This window comes from Podarcis gaigeae, assembly GCF_964106915.1.
Source record: "Podarcis gaigeae genome assembly, chromosome: 1".
In the NCBI taxonomy this organism is placed as follows: Eukaryota; Metazoa; Chordata; class Lepidosauria; order Squamata; family Lacertidae; genus Podarcis; species Podarcis gaigeae.
Window position 1 is genome coordinate 79,892,459 of NC_139678.1, and position 13,694 is coordinate 79,906,152.

At 46.0% G+C, this 13,694-nt stretch overlaps 1 protein-coding gene across 5 annotated transcripts in view; it reads left to right on the plus strand.

The window, feature by feature from the left end:
- The first annotated feature begins 9,297 nt into the window (after positions 1-9,297).
- Positions 9,298-13,694, plus strand: part of RAB3IL1 (RAB3A interacting protein like 1) — a 31,895-nt gene continuing 27,498 nt past the window's right edge. For 2 of the 5 annotated variants that reach the window (XM_083699567.1, XM_083699569.1), the window contains exon 1: positions 9,298-9,916. In XM_083699567.1, coding sequence (XP_083555693.1) covers positions 9,906-9,916 — 11 coding nt within the window. In that variant the 5' untranslated portion in view covers positions 9,298-9,905. The remainder of the gene's footprint in view (positions 9,917-13,694) is intronic. The other 3 variants (XM_083699566.1, XM_083699568.1, XM_083699570.1) reach the window with 3 other exon arrangements.

Sequence of the window (13,694 nt, forward strand, 5' to 3'; positions counted from 1 at the left end):
GCTGCTAGCTTTGTTCTCCACTCTCGAAACAGGGCAGTGTTCTGAGCCAGAACCAACTAGAGGCATGGTGTGTGTATGGACAAGGATTAAGGAAAGCAAAAGGCAACACGGAGAAAGGAGGGGTAGGCAGGATTATAGCTAGAACTTTAGAGGAGGCAAAATGGTATGAGAGGGAAATAAAGTGCTCTTTCCAAGTGTCTTTGTGTGTGAATCTTGGCAGGGGCACTGGTGGAGAGACCATGCCTTTCTTTATTCATCCGTTCATGTTTATTTAAAATATTTATTACCTGCTCTTTATCGCAATAGCAATCCCAGAGTGGCTTGCATAAAGAATTTAAAATACAAGCCGTACAGGAGAACATCATAAATAAATTTACCTCATCACTTTCAGCAACCAGAAGACTAAAATAGGAGGGACAATCGGGCACAGGTATACATCAAACAGCTGTGGTCCTGGCAGTTTGACTCTGGAGGATGATGCACTGGCATGATGCCTTTGCCAAGCTGGTTCCCATCGCACATTTTGGACTATGACTCCCATCAGCCCCAGCCAAAATGGCCAAGCTGGCTGAGGCTGATGGGAGGGCACTAGCCGGGCAAAAGATAGACTAGCCTATCTTCATCATCAGCTCATGAAAGTCCTAGCAGTCTATCTGCTAGGGAAGTTTTTAATGTTTGAAGTTTTATTCAGTTTTTAATATTCTGTTGAAAGCCGCCCACAGCCAGATGGGCGGGGTAGAAATAATCATCATCATCATCATCATCATCATCATCATCATCTTCACACTTTACAATTTCTCGTTGCCTTACAAACCTTGCCGCCATTTAAGATGGTTGCCATGGGAGTAATCAAGTAATAAGCTTATCACATCCTAGCTTGCCTTTCATCAGTGGCTATTGTGTTTAACAAATATGGAGCCTCTATCTGCCATAGTTGCTGTTTGACAGACAGTTTCGCATAACTAAGCTGCCAGAGATAATCTGGTTGCTGACAAGTTGTTATTGCTTCCCAGCCATTATTTTAAATATTAGCTTCAACGGTGTCCATCAATGGATGCTTACATGCAAAGGCAGCAATATCTGCAAACCACAAAACAACGGGGTGCCAAACTTATATGATGTGTAAGAAACATGGAAACTGTTTCCACTGGCAGATTTCTGGGCACCAAATAAATTCCTGAATTGCTCCGGATTCATGCAGATGCTAGCTTAGAATTGAGGTGATGACCTTTAGGGGTTGTTAATCAAAGACACAAAGTATGCACCTTTTTTTTTTTAACCCCATAATAAAACAGGTGAGGAGAGAGAGAATTTCAGTAGGGCAGTGATGGGATGGTGACTTGTGGATAGCTGTTAACTGCTTGTCAAAACACACTAGCAGAGTTGGATAATCTGTGTCCTGGGGGCTGTATCCACCCCCCTGGAGGTTGTTTTTTTGTGGTTCACCAAATCCCCCTAAAATCTGCCATTTTAACTTTAAAAATGTGTTTTAGTTTGGTGGCTGGGAGCAAGAGTGGAGAACAGTGAGCTGGGTTAGACCTCCTTTCTCTCCCCCAGGCTGCAGAGAAGACCAATATAATACAAACATCTTTCCAGGAGCTCAAAGAGACCTCCGCAAGTAGCCTCTCACACAGACACCATGCAGGGCTGCAAAGATAGCTTGAGCACATGACCCTTATCATGTGCCTACAGGCCACGAGGGCTACAGTTCAGGCCCCTCTGCCACATGAGGATAAACTTCCCAGTGGTAAGAGCTCTCTGATGGTGGAAGAAGAGACTCTCTCAGAAGGAGGTGGCTTCTCCTTCAGCTGGAATTACTTAAGTGCAGGCTAGATGGCCATCTGCCCAGGGGTGGAACATAAAAATACATAGCAAGCTGCCTTGTGCCAAGTCAGACCACAGATCCATTTGCACTGACTGGCTCTCCAGGATTTCAGACGGGGGCATCTGCTTCCAGCCCTACCTTGAGATGTCAGGGGTAGAACATGAAACCTTCTATATGCCAAAGAGATGCTCTGCTACTGAGCCGCAGCCCTTCCTAGGATGCTGCCTTGGCCTGGGCCACATACGCAATTTGGCTTCACCTACCAATTTCTCGACCTCATGCTTGCAGGCTTTCCAGCTTTCTTGAAAGCTCATGTGTCACAAAGGCTTCAAATCACAACCATCTAACCTCCATTTGAAACCCCTCTCCCCCCACCCCTCGGCTGCTGTCCATGTTTATTTCCTGTGCGGTATTATTTCTCTAAACTCCAGTCTTTCCTGCTGAGCCAATTAAAGCTGTCTCAGCACTCGTCTGAGGGGATCCTGCATTCCAGACCGTTATGCATTTCAGAAGGGAAGGAGCCACAGTCAGGATCTGGTGCCAATTTAAATCCCCAGCCATATGTTATTGCAATCGATTGGCTCCTCCAGCTGCACAGCTGAAACTGCTCCGGAGTTGGTTTTGGCAAAATGGCCTGCACAGTGAAGGGACTTTTCCTTTCCCCCCCTGATACAGGCAACTGAGAAGTATTTTTTTCCATTAGTGTTTGATGAAGTGGACTCTAGTTCATTAATGCTATATATCTGAGTCTTAAGTCGCTGTTTGATTCATGTTTAAATTATATAGGCGATGCCTTAGTTTCTATGCTGACATTTTAGCATTGTTTGGGCCTCCTTGCATTTCACATCTTTCATTACTGTATGTTGTTGTTCTCTAAACTGCCTTGTTAGGGCCATGACTTAAAAGGTAGTGAAGAAATACGTAAATAAATAAAATGCTTGTAATAGATGTGCTGGAAGATGCTTTGTGGTTTTTGCTAGAGCAGACTCACCCAGCTATCCCTCTGGAACTTCTTTCATTAGCACATTTCTTCTCCCTCAGGTATCATTTCCTTGCTTTCGTTTTGAAGCCAATTTGTGTGGGGGTGGGGGTGTTGCTATTCCTAAGGCTTCAATTTAAATAATGTTGTTGTTGTTGTTGTTGATGATGATGATGATAAAGTGATTTGTAGACTATTAGGTGCTGACTCAGGATGCATGGCACATACTAAAATGAGGCTGCATTTTAAGCTGCATGTTAAGCCATATTTTAATTGTTTGTTTGTTTGTTGTTTTTCTATTACGTTTTATTGTAATTCATATTTGGTGTTAGCCGCCCTGAGCCCAATCCTGGCTAGGGTTTACTACTTTACTACTACTTGCTGCTGCTACTACTACTACTACTACTATTTTGCTTCCATGAACTGGGTCTGTAAAACAACCGGCTATTGGCTAGATTGCTCTGTCTGTTTGTCTGTCTCTGAATTCTTTCCATCCTGCATTAGCAACATTCTTTTCTTTTTAACCTGAGGACATATGCCTTGTCTTTGATAGCCAGACTCACCCTGCTGTCACCATTTTAAAGCATTAATATATGCATGAATACAAATAAAGTTATATAAACTCTTGTCAGGTGTTTCCCACTTTTGTCAGTTTGTACTGGGTTAAACCACAGAGCCTAGGGCTTGCCAATCAGAAGGTCGGCGGTTCGAATCCCCATAATGGGGTGAGCTCCCATTGCTCGGTCCCAGCTCCTGCCAACCTAGCAGTTCAAAAGCACAAAGTGCAAGTAGATAAATAGGTACCACTCCAGTGGGAAGGTAAACGGCGTTTCCGTGCGCTGCTCTGGTTCACCAGAAGCGGCTTAGTCATGCTGGCCACATGACCCGGAAGCTGTACGCCGGCTCCCTTGGCCAATAAAGCGAGATGAGCGCCACAATCCCAGTGTCTTCCATGACTGGACCTAATGGTCAGGGGTCCCTTTATCTTTTACTGGGTCACTAACAAGGCTGTAGTCTGTACTTTCCCATTTTAAAACATGGCTCCTGGTGGACATTTCACATAAAGCTGACAGTTCATTATATGGAGTAGAGCAAAACTATGTACTCGTGATTGCCACTCTGCACAGCAAGTAGTGATGCTACCAAATTTTGTACATACTGGAATTAGTTAGCAGATTCCTCAACAAATTGGCTATGGAATCTGGTGGTGGTTCCAGAAAATCGCCTGGAAGGGGAAGAAGCACACATGCTTTTGGGCTTTCTTTGTATAAGAGACTTTGTGCATATGGAAAGATCTCTTGTGATGATTCAGGTCAAGGATACCAGCCAGTCCTAAGCTAAGCATGAGGCTTCCGTACATTAGAAAAAAGGCCAGCAGCTGTTCTGAGCTGTGCTTTTATTCTGGAATCTGAAATGATTATTTGTCAGACTCTGGATAGAAAAATTCCCATTGTCCTAGTGAACTAACTTGAATGAAACAGAACAGTTCCACTCACATTTAGTTGATGTGATTTGAGGGCATATGGGCACACTTATACAATGTCCAAATTTTCATAACTCTTTCACCTCAACATGGAAAATGGGCTTATATTTGTGTAAATGCCGAATTTGCATGTCAGTTCCTACATACAGCAGTAATTTCATGTGTGAGTCTCACTGAACATATCGGAATTGCTAGATTTGCCAACCTGTGAACTGGCTGCAACACACTCTACATTTGTTCCTTTTCCCCAAGCTAGTTAAACAATGCATTTTTACTTGGCTCAAGTTGCCATTGCACAACGTCGAACAACCTCATACGCTCACAGTGGAAAGACCTTATCTGGAGGATGATGTTCAGTTCCAGGAATTACAATTTAAGAAGGATGTTGACAAACTGGAAAGGATTCTGGGCAGAGTTACGAGGATAATAAAAGGACTTAGAGACAAACCATAGGAGCAAACATTACACAAACTTGGTATGTTTTGCCTACCGAAAAGGACTTTGGGGAGAAACCAGTTTATAGCTTTCAAAATGTTTATAAGGGTGGAGAAACAGTTGTTTGTCATGCCCGCTTATCATTAGTGACTAATGGTAGGATAAGAAGCAGGGCCCCTAATATGGAGAACACCCATACAATCAGCAAGAGATTTTTTTTACCCCCATGTAACACTGTGAATGGCTTTGTAAATTCCTCTTGTGGAATTTGTTTGGGAAATAAAGGGAAACACACCACTCACATACTGTACATCCATGTAATCGGCATAAAAGGGCTTGCGGAATTACGGTCATCATCCTGGATGCTACCAAGAGGATAAGGACTGCAATCCTATCCATGCTTGTTGGGCCAAGGAGTAAGATTTGGTAGCTGGAACTTCTGGGCTTTATAATAATGAGTTCACATGCATGAGACAAGAAGCAAGAAACATAGAAATCTGCCACTTTCTTCAGACCTGTTAACAGCTTTGGACATCTTTTTTTTTCTTTTGTCCTAAAATGTAGAAAGTTAGTGGAGGTTGGGGCAGGAAAATTGGAGCCCCCATGCTGCTAAAAGCTGCTATCTAAAATTACCATTCAAGATGGGACTGGATGGCCCAGTAAGTCTGGTCTTACTTTAAAAGTTAAATGAACTTGCATTTGAGTGTAGCAGGTGTTGCTGACCCTCTGAAGTACTATATAGTTTTAATGCATTAGAATGAAATGAGATTTTGATATTAATATATGAACATGAAAGCTTCAGAACCCTCCTGGATCAGACCAAAGGTGTATCTAGTTCAGAATCCTGATGGTTCATTTTATTTTTTAATTTTTACCACTTTTGCCATGGATGGGCTGCTGCTGTTTCACCTGATATTTACGCAACAGCAATTGGAACCTTGTTTTTGAAGAGCATAGGATTAAGGGGGCAGCATGTCTTTTTTGGGGGGGGGGACGCAGGTGGCGCAGTGGGTTAAAGCCTCAGCACCTAGGACTTGCCGATCAAAAGGTCGGCGGTTCGAATCCCTGCGGCGGGGTGCGTTCCCGCTGCTCGGTCCCAGCGCCTGCCAACCTAGCAGTTCGAAAGCACCTCCGGGTGCAAGTAGATAAATAGGGACCGCTTACCAGCGGGAAGGTAAACGGCGTTTCCGTGTGCGGCTCTGGCTCGCCAGATGCAGCTTTGTCACGCTGGCCACGTGACCCGGAAGTGTCTCCGGACAGCGCTGGCCCCTGGCCTCTTGAGTGAGATGGGCGCACAACCCCAGAGTCTGTCAAGACTGGCCCGTACGGGCAGGGGTACCTTTACCTTTACCTTTATGTCTTTTTTTTATCAATAACTCTGAATTTGTCCAATGGGAGTGACATGCTGCAGGAAGAAGGTATGACAATCAGCTATGAGTTAAATGCAAGAGAGAGAAACACAGTCCCTTGCATAAAAAACCTGACATTTTCATTTGCTTCTGGTTTTCCATGAAACTACATCTAGACAAGACATCAGCATTACCCAGCCTCAAGGACATCTTGATATGCCAAAGACAGTCTGTTGCTTACATAGCATATCTGTCTCTTCTTCCCTCCCTACTTGCTTCTCTTTATTACCACAATATTCAAGGGCAACAGAGGGAACACTTAAAAAAATTATTATACATCATCAGTGTGTGTGGTGTTTATATTTTTTTATATATAAATATTTATTAAGATTTTTATAAGAGAAAAGCATAAGTAACAAACAACATTGCTTATATCATACACAAAATTTCATAACTTGTTTGGACTTCCTCACGTCTCCCGCTCCCACTTACATTGTTAAAAAGTTTTTTCAAGCAAATTATCATCTTGTTTACAATCTTATATCCACTCGTTTAAATATAATCTAATAGTTCTCCCAAAGAGTTTGTCTTTTCCTTAATCTCACTTATCATCTAATTCCAATCTAGTTTAGTGGTGGCCAATTATTTATGATCAAGCATCCTTCTTAACATTCAGTCAAATTACAATATTTTTGTAAATAAGTTTTAAATTTCTTCCAATCTTCTTCCATCCTTTCTTCTCCCAGGTCTCGGATTCTGCCGGTCATCTCTGCCAGTTGCATATAGTCTATCAGCTGCATCTGCCATTCTTCCAGTGTGGGTAAATCTTGAGTCTTCCAATTCTTGGCAATGAGTATCCTTGCTGCTGTTGTTGCATACATAAAAAATGTTCGGTCCTTCTTTAACACCCTCTGGCCGACAATACCCAGGAGGAAGGCCTCTGGTTTCTTAGTGAAGGTATACTTAAATACCTTTTTCAACTCATTATATATCATTTCCCAGAAGGCCTTCACTTTAGGGCAAGTCCACCAGAGGTGAAAGAATGTTCCTTCATTTTCTTTACATTTCCAACATTTATTATCAGACGAATGGTGTATTTTGGCAAGTTTAACTGGGGTCATGTACCATCTGTATATCATTTTCATTACATTTTCCTTCAAAGCATTACATGCAGTGAAGTTCAGCCCGGTGGTCCACAACCTTTCCCAGTCCTCAAACATAATGTTATGCCCAATATCCTGTGCCCACTTTATCATAGCAGATTTAACCATTTCGTCTTGTGTGTTCCATTTTAACAGCAAGTTATACATTCTTGATAGTGCCTTAGTCTTTGGTTCTAACAGTTCTGTCTCCAACTTCGATTTCTCCACCTGGAACCCTAGTTTTTTGTCATTTTTAAAAACTTCTTTAATCTGGGCGTAATGTAACCAGTCTCGCACTTTACCCTCCATTTTCTCCAAACTCTGCATGTGTGGTGTTTATATAGGGGAAACAAATGTCATTTTTGCTGTTAAGGAGGCCAGGAAAATAATGTGCCTTTACATTAAAGTCCTGTGGAAATGCATGAAAAATACATGGTTCTGATCCAACGCATTATTACAGCCACTCTTTTCCTGAATTCTAGTATGTTTCAGGAGCGAAAGAAAGGCTATGCCACCTTAGAAGACTTTTCAAATGTACGGTACTTTCGGCAAGAGCTTTTATAGGTAACTTCCTCTTTAAATACTTGTGAAGCATAATTCCAGGGAAACAGACCCTTTCCTCTATTAGGTCTGGGGAAGAAGGGGAAGAAGTTGCTCTATAACATCAATTTCTTGTCACATTTCAGTAGGGCTTTAATATAAAGGTGTATTATTTTTCTAACAGCAACATATCTCGCCTACATAAACCTGAAAATCCATGCATAGTGATGGTGGATGACAATAACAATGTGTTCCTTTGAGCAGTGGCGTAGCGTGGGTTGTCAGCACCCGGGGCAAGGCAAGTAATTTGCGCCCCCTAACCCGTGGATTTTAGTAGGGGCAGAGCTGTGAGTGTGAGCGCCCCCCCCCCCAGATGTTGCGCCCGGTGCGGCCGGCACCCCCTGCACCCCCCACGCTATGCCACTGCCTTTGAGTGCTTCCCCTCACCTGAGACCTTGAACATTTTGAATCAGGTATAGCAAGCCTGTCATGCTTTGCTGACACGCTGTTGAACTGCCTCCCCGCTGAAGCAGGGGCTGTAAGACTACCTGTCACATTGCACATTTCCTTGAAAGCTCTTCCCAATGAACTCAAGCTGACTTCCAAGTCAAAATGTGAGGGATGGGCCCCTGACCTTCAGAGTCTTGAAATCCAATTACATAGATGTATTTGTTCAGATTGCTTTAATGCGCACTTGAGCAATTGCTCTTGATGTCAGGGGGAGCTTTCTTCGGAGTAAACAGGCACAGCCCAAGATTGGTAAGCCACGCTGCCCTTAAAGGCTCAGGGTTTGGCAACACTGAAAAGCAATTTGTCATCATATAAAAACTGCTCAAATTATGATGTCAGTGGAGAGAGACTGGCCCCTTTCCTTTGGTGACCCCCCTCCCAATGTATTTATAAGGCTATGTGAGGGCAGTTTGCCTAAAATTGGGGAGAGGAGAGGGGGGGTGTAGGTCCATGAATTATTTCTACCCATAATTCCAGCCATGGGCTTAGCCCAGATTTTTGTTAGTGGGGCAGGCTTATGTTGGTGGGGGACCTCAGATTTGTATTGATTTTGATTGATTTAAGGTGGGTAGCTGCAGCCCCTTGGCTATGCCAATGTTTCCAGCCAGGGGTGCCAACCTGAATAAAATATTGGGGGGCAGGTAAGCCCCACCCTGAATAAGTGATCAGAAGACGTGGCACATGCATGCCATTTGAATGGCAATGCCCATCAACTCCGGCACCAGGCTAGTAAGTAGGAGCTGCCTTATAGGGAGTCACCACTGGTCCTTCTAGGGTCTTCACTGACTGGCAGATCTGCAGGCAGGGGTCCCTCCCAGCCCCACCAGAGACTGGACCCGGGACCTTCGTTGCGCAAAGCAGGCACTCTGCCACTGAGCCACACAGCCTCTCCCAAGTGTCCGGGCAGAGTTTGTATAAGGACTTCGGTTGCGCCCAGTATCTCCGTCTCAACAGCAATCCTCTAGAGCCGCGCAGCTAGCGTTATGCGATCCACGTCTCCTCCCTCCGTTGCTCTGGTCCTGCGTCGAGGGCGAGACGCTTGAAGAGCGGAGGCGGCGGGGGGGGGGGGCGCATCTTGGCGAGAATGCCTGAATCCGGGAAGAAAGCCCAAGCTGGCAGCTGGCAGGGCTGGCGTGGAAAGAAGGAATTGGGGGTTGTGCAGAGAGTCACGCCGGCCCCGTCACTCGAATGAAACGCAGAGGAGGCGCACGCGAAGGGAGGGGCAGCCCGCGCTGGGGGGCCGCGCAGAACCCGAGTGAATGGATGGGGGCGTGTTGTGGGGGCGGTCACGTGACTCGCCGGCGAGCTGGATGTGCACGTGCATCTTGGCGCTGTGGAAGTGGGGGGGGGCCGAGGAGGAGAGCCTCCCGAGAGGTCACGTGACCCCTCCCGCCGGCTGACTCCCCCCGCCCTGCAGAGACGCGCCGGCGAGCAGTTGCCTGGAAGGGCTTCTCCGCCACTGCAGCAGCGGAGCTGGCAGGGAAGGAGCGCAGGCAGAGGCGGATCGATCGCCGTCTCCCCGAGACTTCAATGGCTGCGCCCGCCTCCCCTTCCTCCTCCTCCTCCTCCTCCTCCTCCTCCTCGTGAGCCTCTTTCTCTCTCTCTCTCCGGGCCACGTCCTTGGAAGCGCAGCGGAGGCAGCATGTGGAGAGGGTAGGTGGGGAGCCCTCCTGCGGGGACCCGTTTCCAGCCGGGATGCGGAGGCTGGGAGAGGCGGCCCTGGCACTTGCCCTGGCCTTTTGTCCTCTGTCTGTTTCAGCTGCACCTCGGGGAAGGAATGCGCCGCTTGCTTTTGCAGCCGGGTCTTGCTTCTTCTGGGAAGGGAAGGAGCGGCGGGAGGCAGCGGGGGAAAGTGGCGGGATCCGGGAGGGAGAGAGAGACGGGGTCCCGAGTCCTGGCGCCGCCGCCTGAGGGAAGACGCGGCTGTCTGGGCGGGCGGCGAGGTGACTCCCTGGACCTTCCGGGTGCCGTCGAGACTCTGCGCGGCCTCCCTCCCGCTCGCCTTCCCCCGTTGCCGGTCGCAAACTTTCTCCCGGACGCTTGGGATGCCGCTGCCAGGAACGAGGCAATGCCGCCGGGTGCGGGTTGCCGTCTAGTTCCCGCAACGCCGGAGAGCGTCAATAACCCTGTCTCTAGAAGTTTTAGCGTCCAAACTCCCTTTTAAAAACCCAGCCTTCCCGCCAACCCTGCAAGGTAGGCTACTGTCACCCCCATTTTACAGACAGAGGCTCCCGTTTACTTTGCATGCAATGCGGTTCCACAGCTAGTTTGGGAAGTGGTGTAGGCAGGACACAAGCCGCAAATCATTTCGGTTCCTAATACTACGTGCCCCACCCCATAAAAAAACAAAACAATCCAGCTTCAGACCGAATTGAGAAAAACAAAGGACCTGGCCGCATTTTAAGCAGGTAGTGTGTACACAGCCAAGGGAGAAAGGACTGTCCCAGGTGGAACTTTGACTCACCTGTACTTGGAATAACTTCATGTTTTGCCACTAAGGGCAGATATACAGGACAGAGGATGGGTTTAAGATGCAGGGCAGCACAGTTTGCTTGAGCGTTAGGAAGATGTTTCTTATGAGCCTCCTGTTTGATTAAATTCCTAGTTAGATGTGCTGCCTATTTCCCCCTGAGGGCATTTCTACTCATTTAAGCATTAAAACCAATCCACACTGTGAATAGAAAGCCTAAATTGGCTGGGATATACGTTGGATTCCTCTTTTGTGTTTTCTCATAAATTCACAAAGTTGGAAAGCAGAACAACTGGAGCATCTTAGAGGGTCAAAATCACCTTTTAAGTGCCAGTGTGTAGCAATAGACTCAGTCCCCAGGATTTTATTGGAATTCTTAGGGGCTCTATTCAAGAGCAGTTTGGTACTCTCTTGGTGTTTGGCTTGAGAGGAGGACCATGAGTTTTACAATAAACAGTAAGCTGTTTGCTCCTGGGAAGAAACAGCTTTGGCACTCTCATGCCCTCATGCTCAGGATTGCAAAGGGAGGCTTAAAGTAAGTGATTTTGCTTCTAGGAAGGAAATGGAAAATTCTGAATATCCAGTTCTTCATCTCTGGATGCCAGTGGCTTGTCTGATCACTGCTGATGAATAGGGGACAGTGACCTCAGGTTTCTTGCAGAAATATTAAACACAGAGAAGGGAATTGCACCCCCACCCCCATGCTGAAACATTTTCTGATTGGCAAAACGAGATAAATGAAGCACATCAAAACCCTGCAGTGACCTTGGTTTAAATGTTGACATGCTGTCAAAGTCTCTAGGACATCAGAGATGCTGCCTGCATCATGTGACAACCAGATACTGTGGGCTCTCGTGGCAAGGCTTATTTGAAGAATTATGTGCAAGGGGATCCAGTCTGAAGCAGTGGCTATTAAGAAGCATAGTAATTTCAAACCTTTGGGTACATTTGTTGCAAAGTGTGCACATTTTACCTGTGCCTGAAAAAAATCATGTGGGTTTACATCAAAATTTGTCTAGGCATCCATCCATTCATTCTTGCACCACAGTGCTAGCTTTAGTTAAGGATGTCAAATGAGGCTAGAGAAACTCTGGCCTGTGCCTTTCCTTCTTGCAGCCTCCCCTGCACAACAATTATGCTTAAAAAGCAGGTTCCTTAGTTGTCAATGGGAGCTGACTTTTAAGCCTATTTGCTGCAGGGGGTATTTTCGCTGTATGTCTCATAGGTGAGGTGGGAAGAGTTAACCTTTTGTTCCTGCATGTTGTGGGGTCCCCCCATTTTTGTTCACCCCTGCTGCACAGCAATTAGGCTAGGAAAAAAACAGCTTTGCACTGGTGCAGAAGATTCCTGTTTTTGTTCTAAGCTTTAGAATCAAATGGGGGGGGGTGTATATAACATCTGTGCAAGACAGGCTCTTGATCTGTAAAAGCAGAAGTTTGAGGAATAACATGATTTGCTAATTAAAGTACAGCAGTGAGCCCCCCAAAACAAACCTGTCAGCATTGTTCCCCTACTAATACTTGGTGCTACTGTAATACAATCCTGTATTCAGAAAGCCGGAGTGAAACTTTGTCAGTTTGTATAGCAAACTTTATGATGCTGTATAGTTTTCCAGCTGCTAACTACCTCTCCACATTAGTAAAAGAAGGCAAGACTTTGTACAGTGAAACATAGGTAAAGGTAAAGGTACCCCTGCCCATACGGGCCAGTCGTGTCCGACTCTAGGGTTGTGCGCCCATCTCAATTAAGAGGCTGGGGGCTGGCGCTGTCCGGAGACACTTCCGGGTCACGAGGCCAGCGTGACGAAGCTGCTCTGGCGAGCTAGCACCAGCGCAGCACATGGAAACACCGTTTACCTTCCCGCTATAAAGCGGTACCTATTTATCTACTTGCACTTAGGGGTGCTTTCGAACTGCTAGGTGGGCAGGAGCTGGGACCGAAAGACGGGAGCTCACCCCGCCACGGGGATTCGAACCGCCTGGAGTGCAAGGATTAGTAGAATGGCAAAGAGAGGCTTATCCTTGCATCGGCAAGGGAATATTTTTGTTCTCTTGGTGACAGAGCATATTCCTAGCAGATTTGGGAGTGGATGATGAGAATCATTGGGACACGCTCTGATGTGTGTGCTCCCTGCAGAATTGTGCTGAAAGTGTCCCACAGGCTTTTTGTACAGGAAACAGCCCTGTCTGATCAGTTCTGCAGGAAACCGCCAGGGCCTCCTGTTAAAAATGCAGATCTTGCACGTTTACACCCACCCTGCTTCATTTTGGCAGAATCTGACTTAATACTTCCCATTGTGAAGACACTTGATGATATGCATTGGACTCCTGAACTAGATTTGCAGGATGAAGTCCACATCCAGCTTAGGGTTGCTACCTGAAGGGCTCCCAAACAGAGACTGCATTTGTGAAACAATTAAGAGAACAAAGTTATTACTTGTGTCAGAACACTGACAGCACTTCTGTCCTTTTAAACAATGTAGCAGATGTAATACACTTAGGGAGAATCGTCTTCAAAGGGAAGATGTACTATATCTTAAAACTTAATCAGGGACAGTTCATTGAGATAAGCAGCAGGGGGCAATTCTAATCCAGTCTAACAGTAGCCACAGCACAGTGTGTGTGAATCTGGGTCCTCTGTCTTGATGTCCATAGTTTCCAACTGGTCAGCCAATTCAAACAATGTGTGATAAATGAGCGGGGCAGAAATAGGAGTAAAATGACAAGCTGCCATTCATGGGCATCTATCTGGAGATATATGTTGCATGGTGCGTTTGCAGCTGAGAGGCAGCACAGCAGGATGGAAGAGAATAATAATAATAATAATAATAATAATAATAATAATAATAATAATAATATATTTGTATCCCACCCTCCCCGGCCGAGTCCAGGCTCAGAGCGGCTAACATCATGAAAACAACAGAAAAGATGGGGATGGGCTTGAAGGAAGATGGGGGGAATA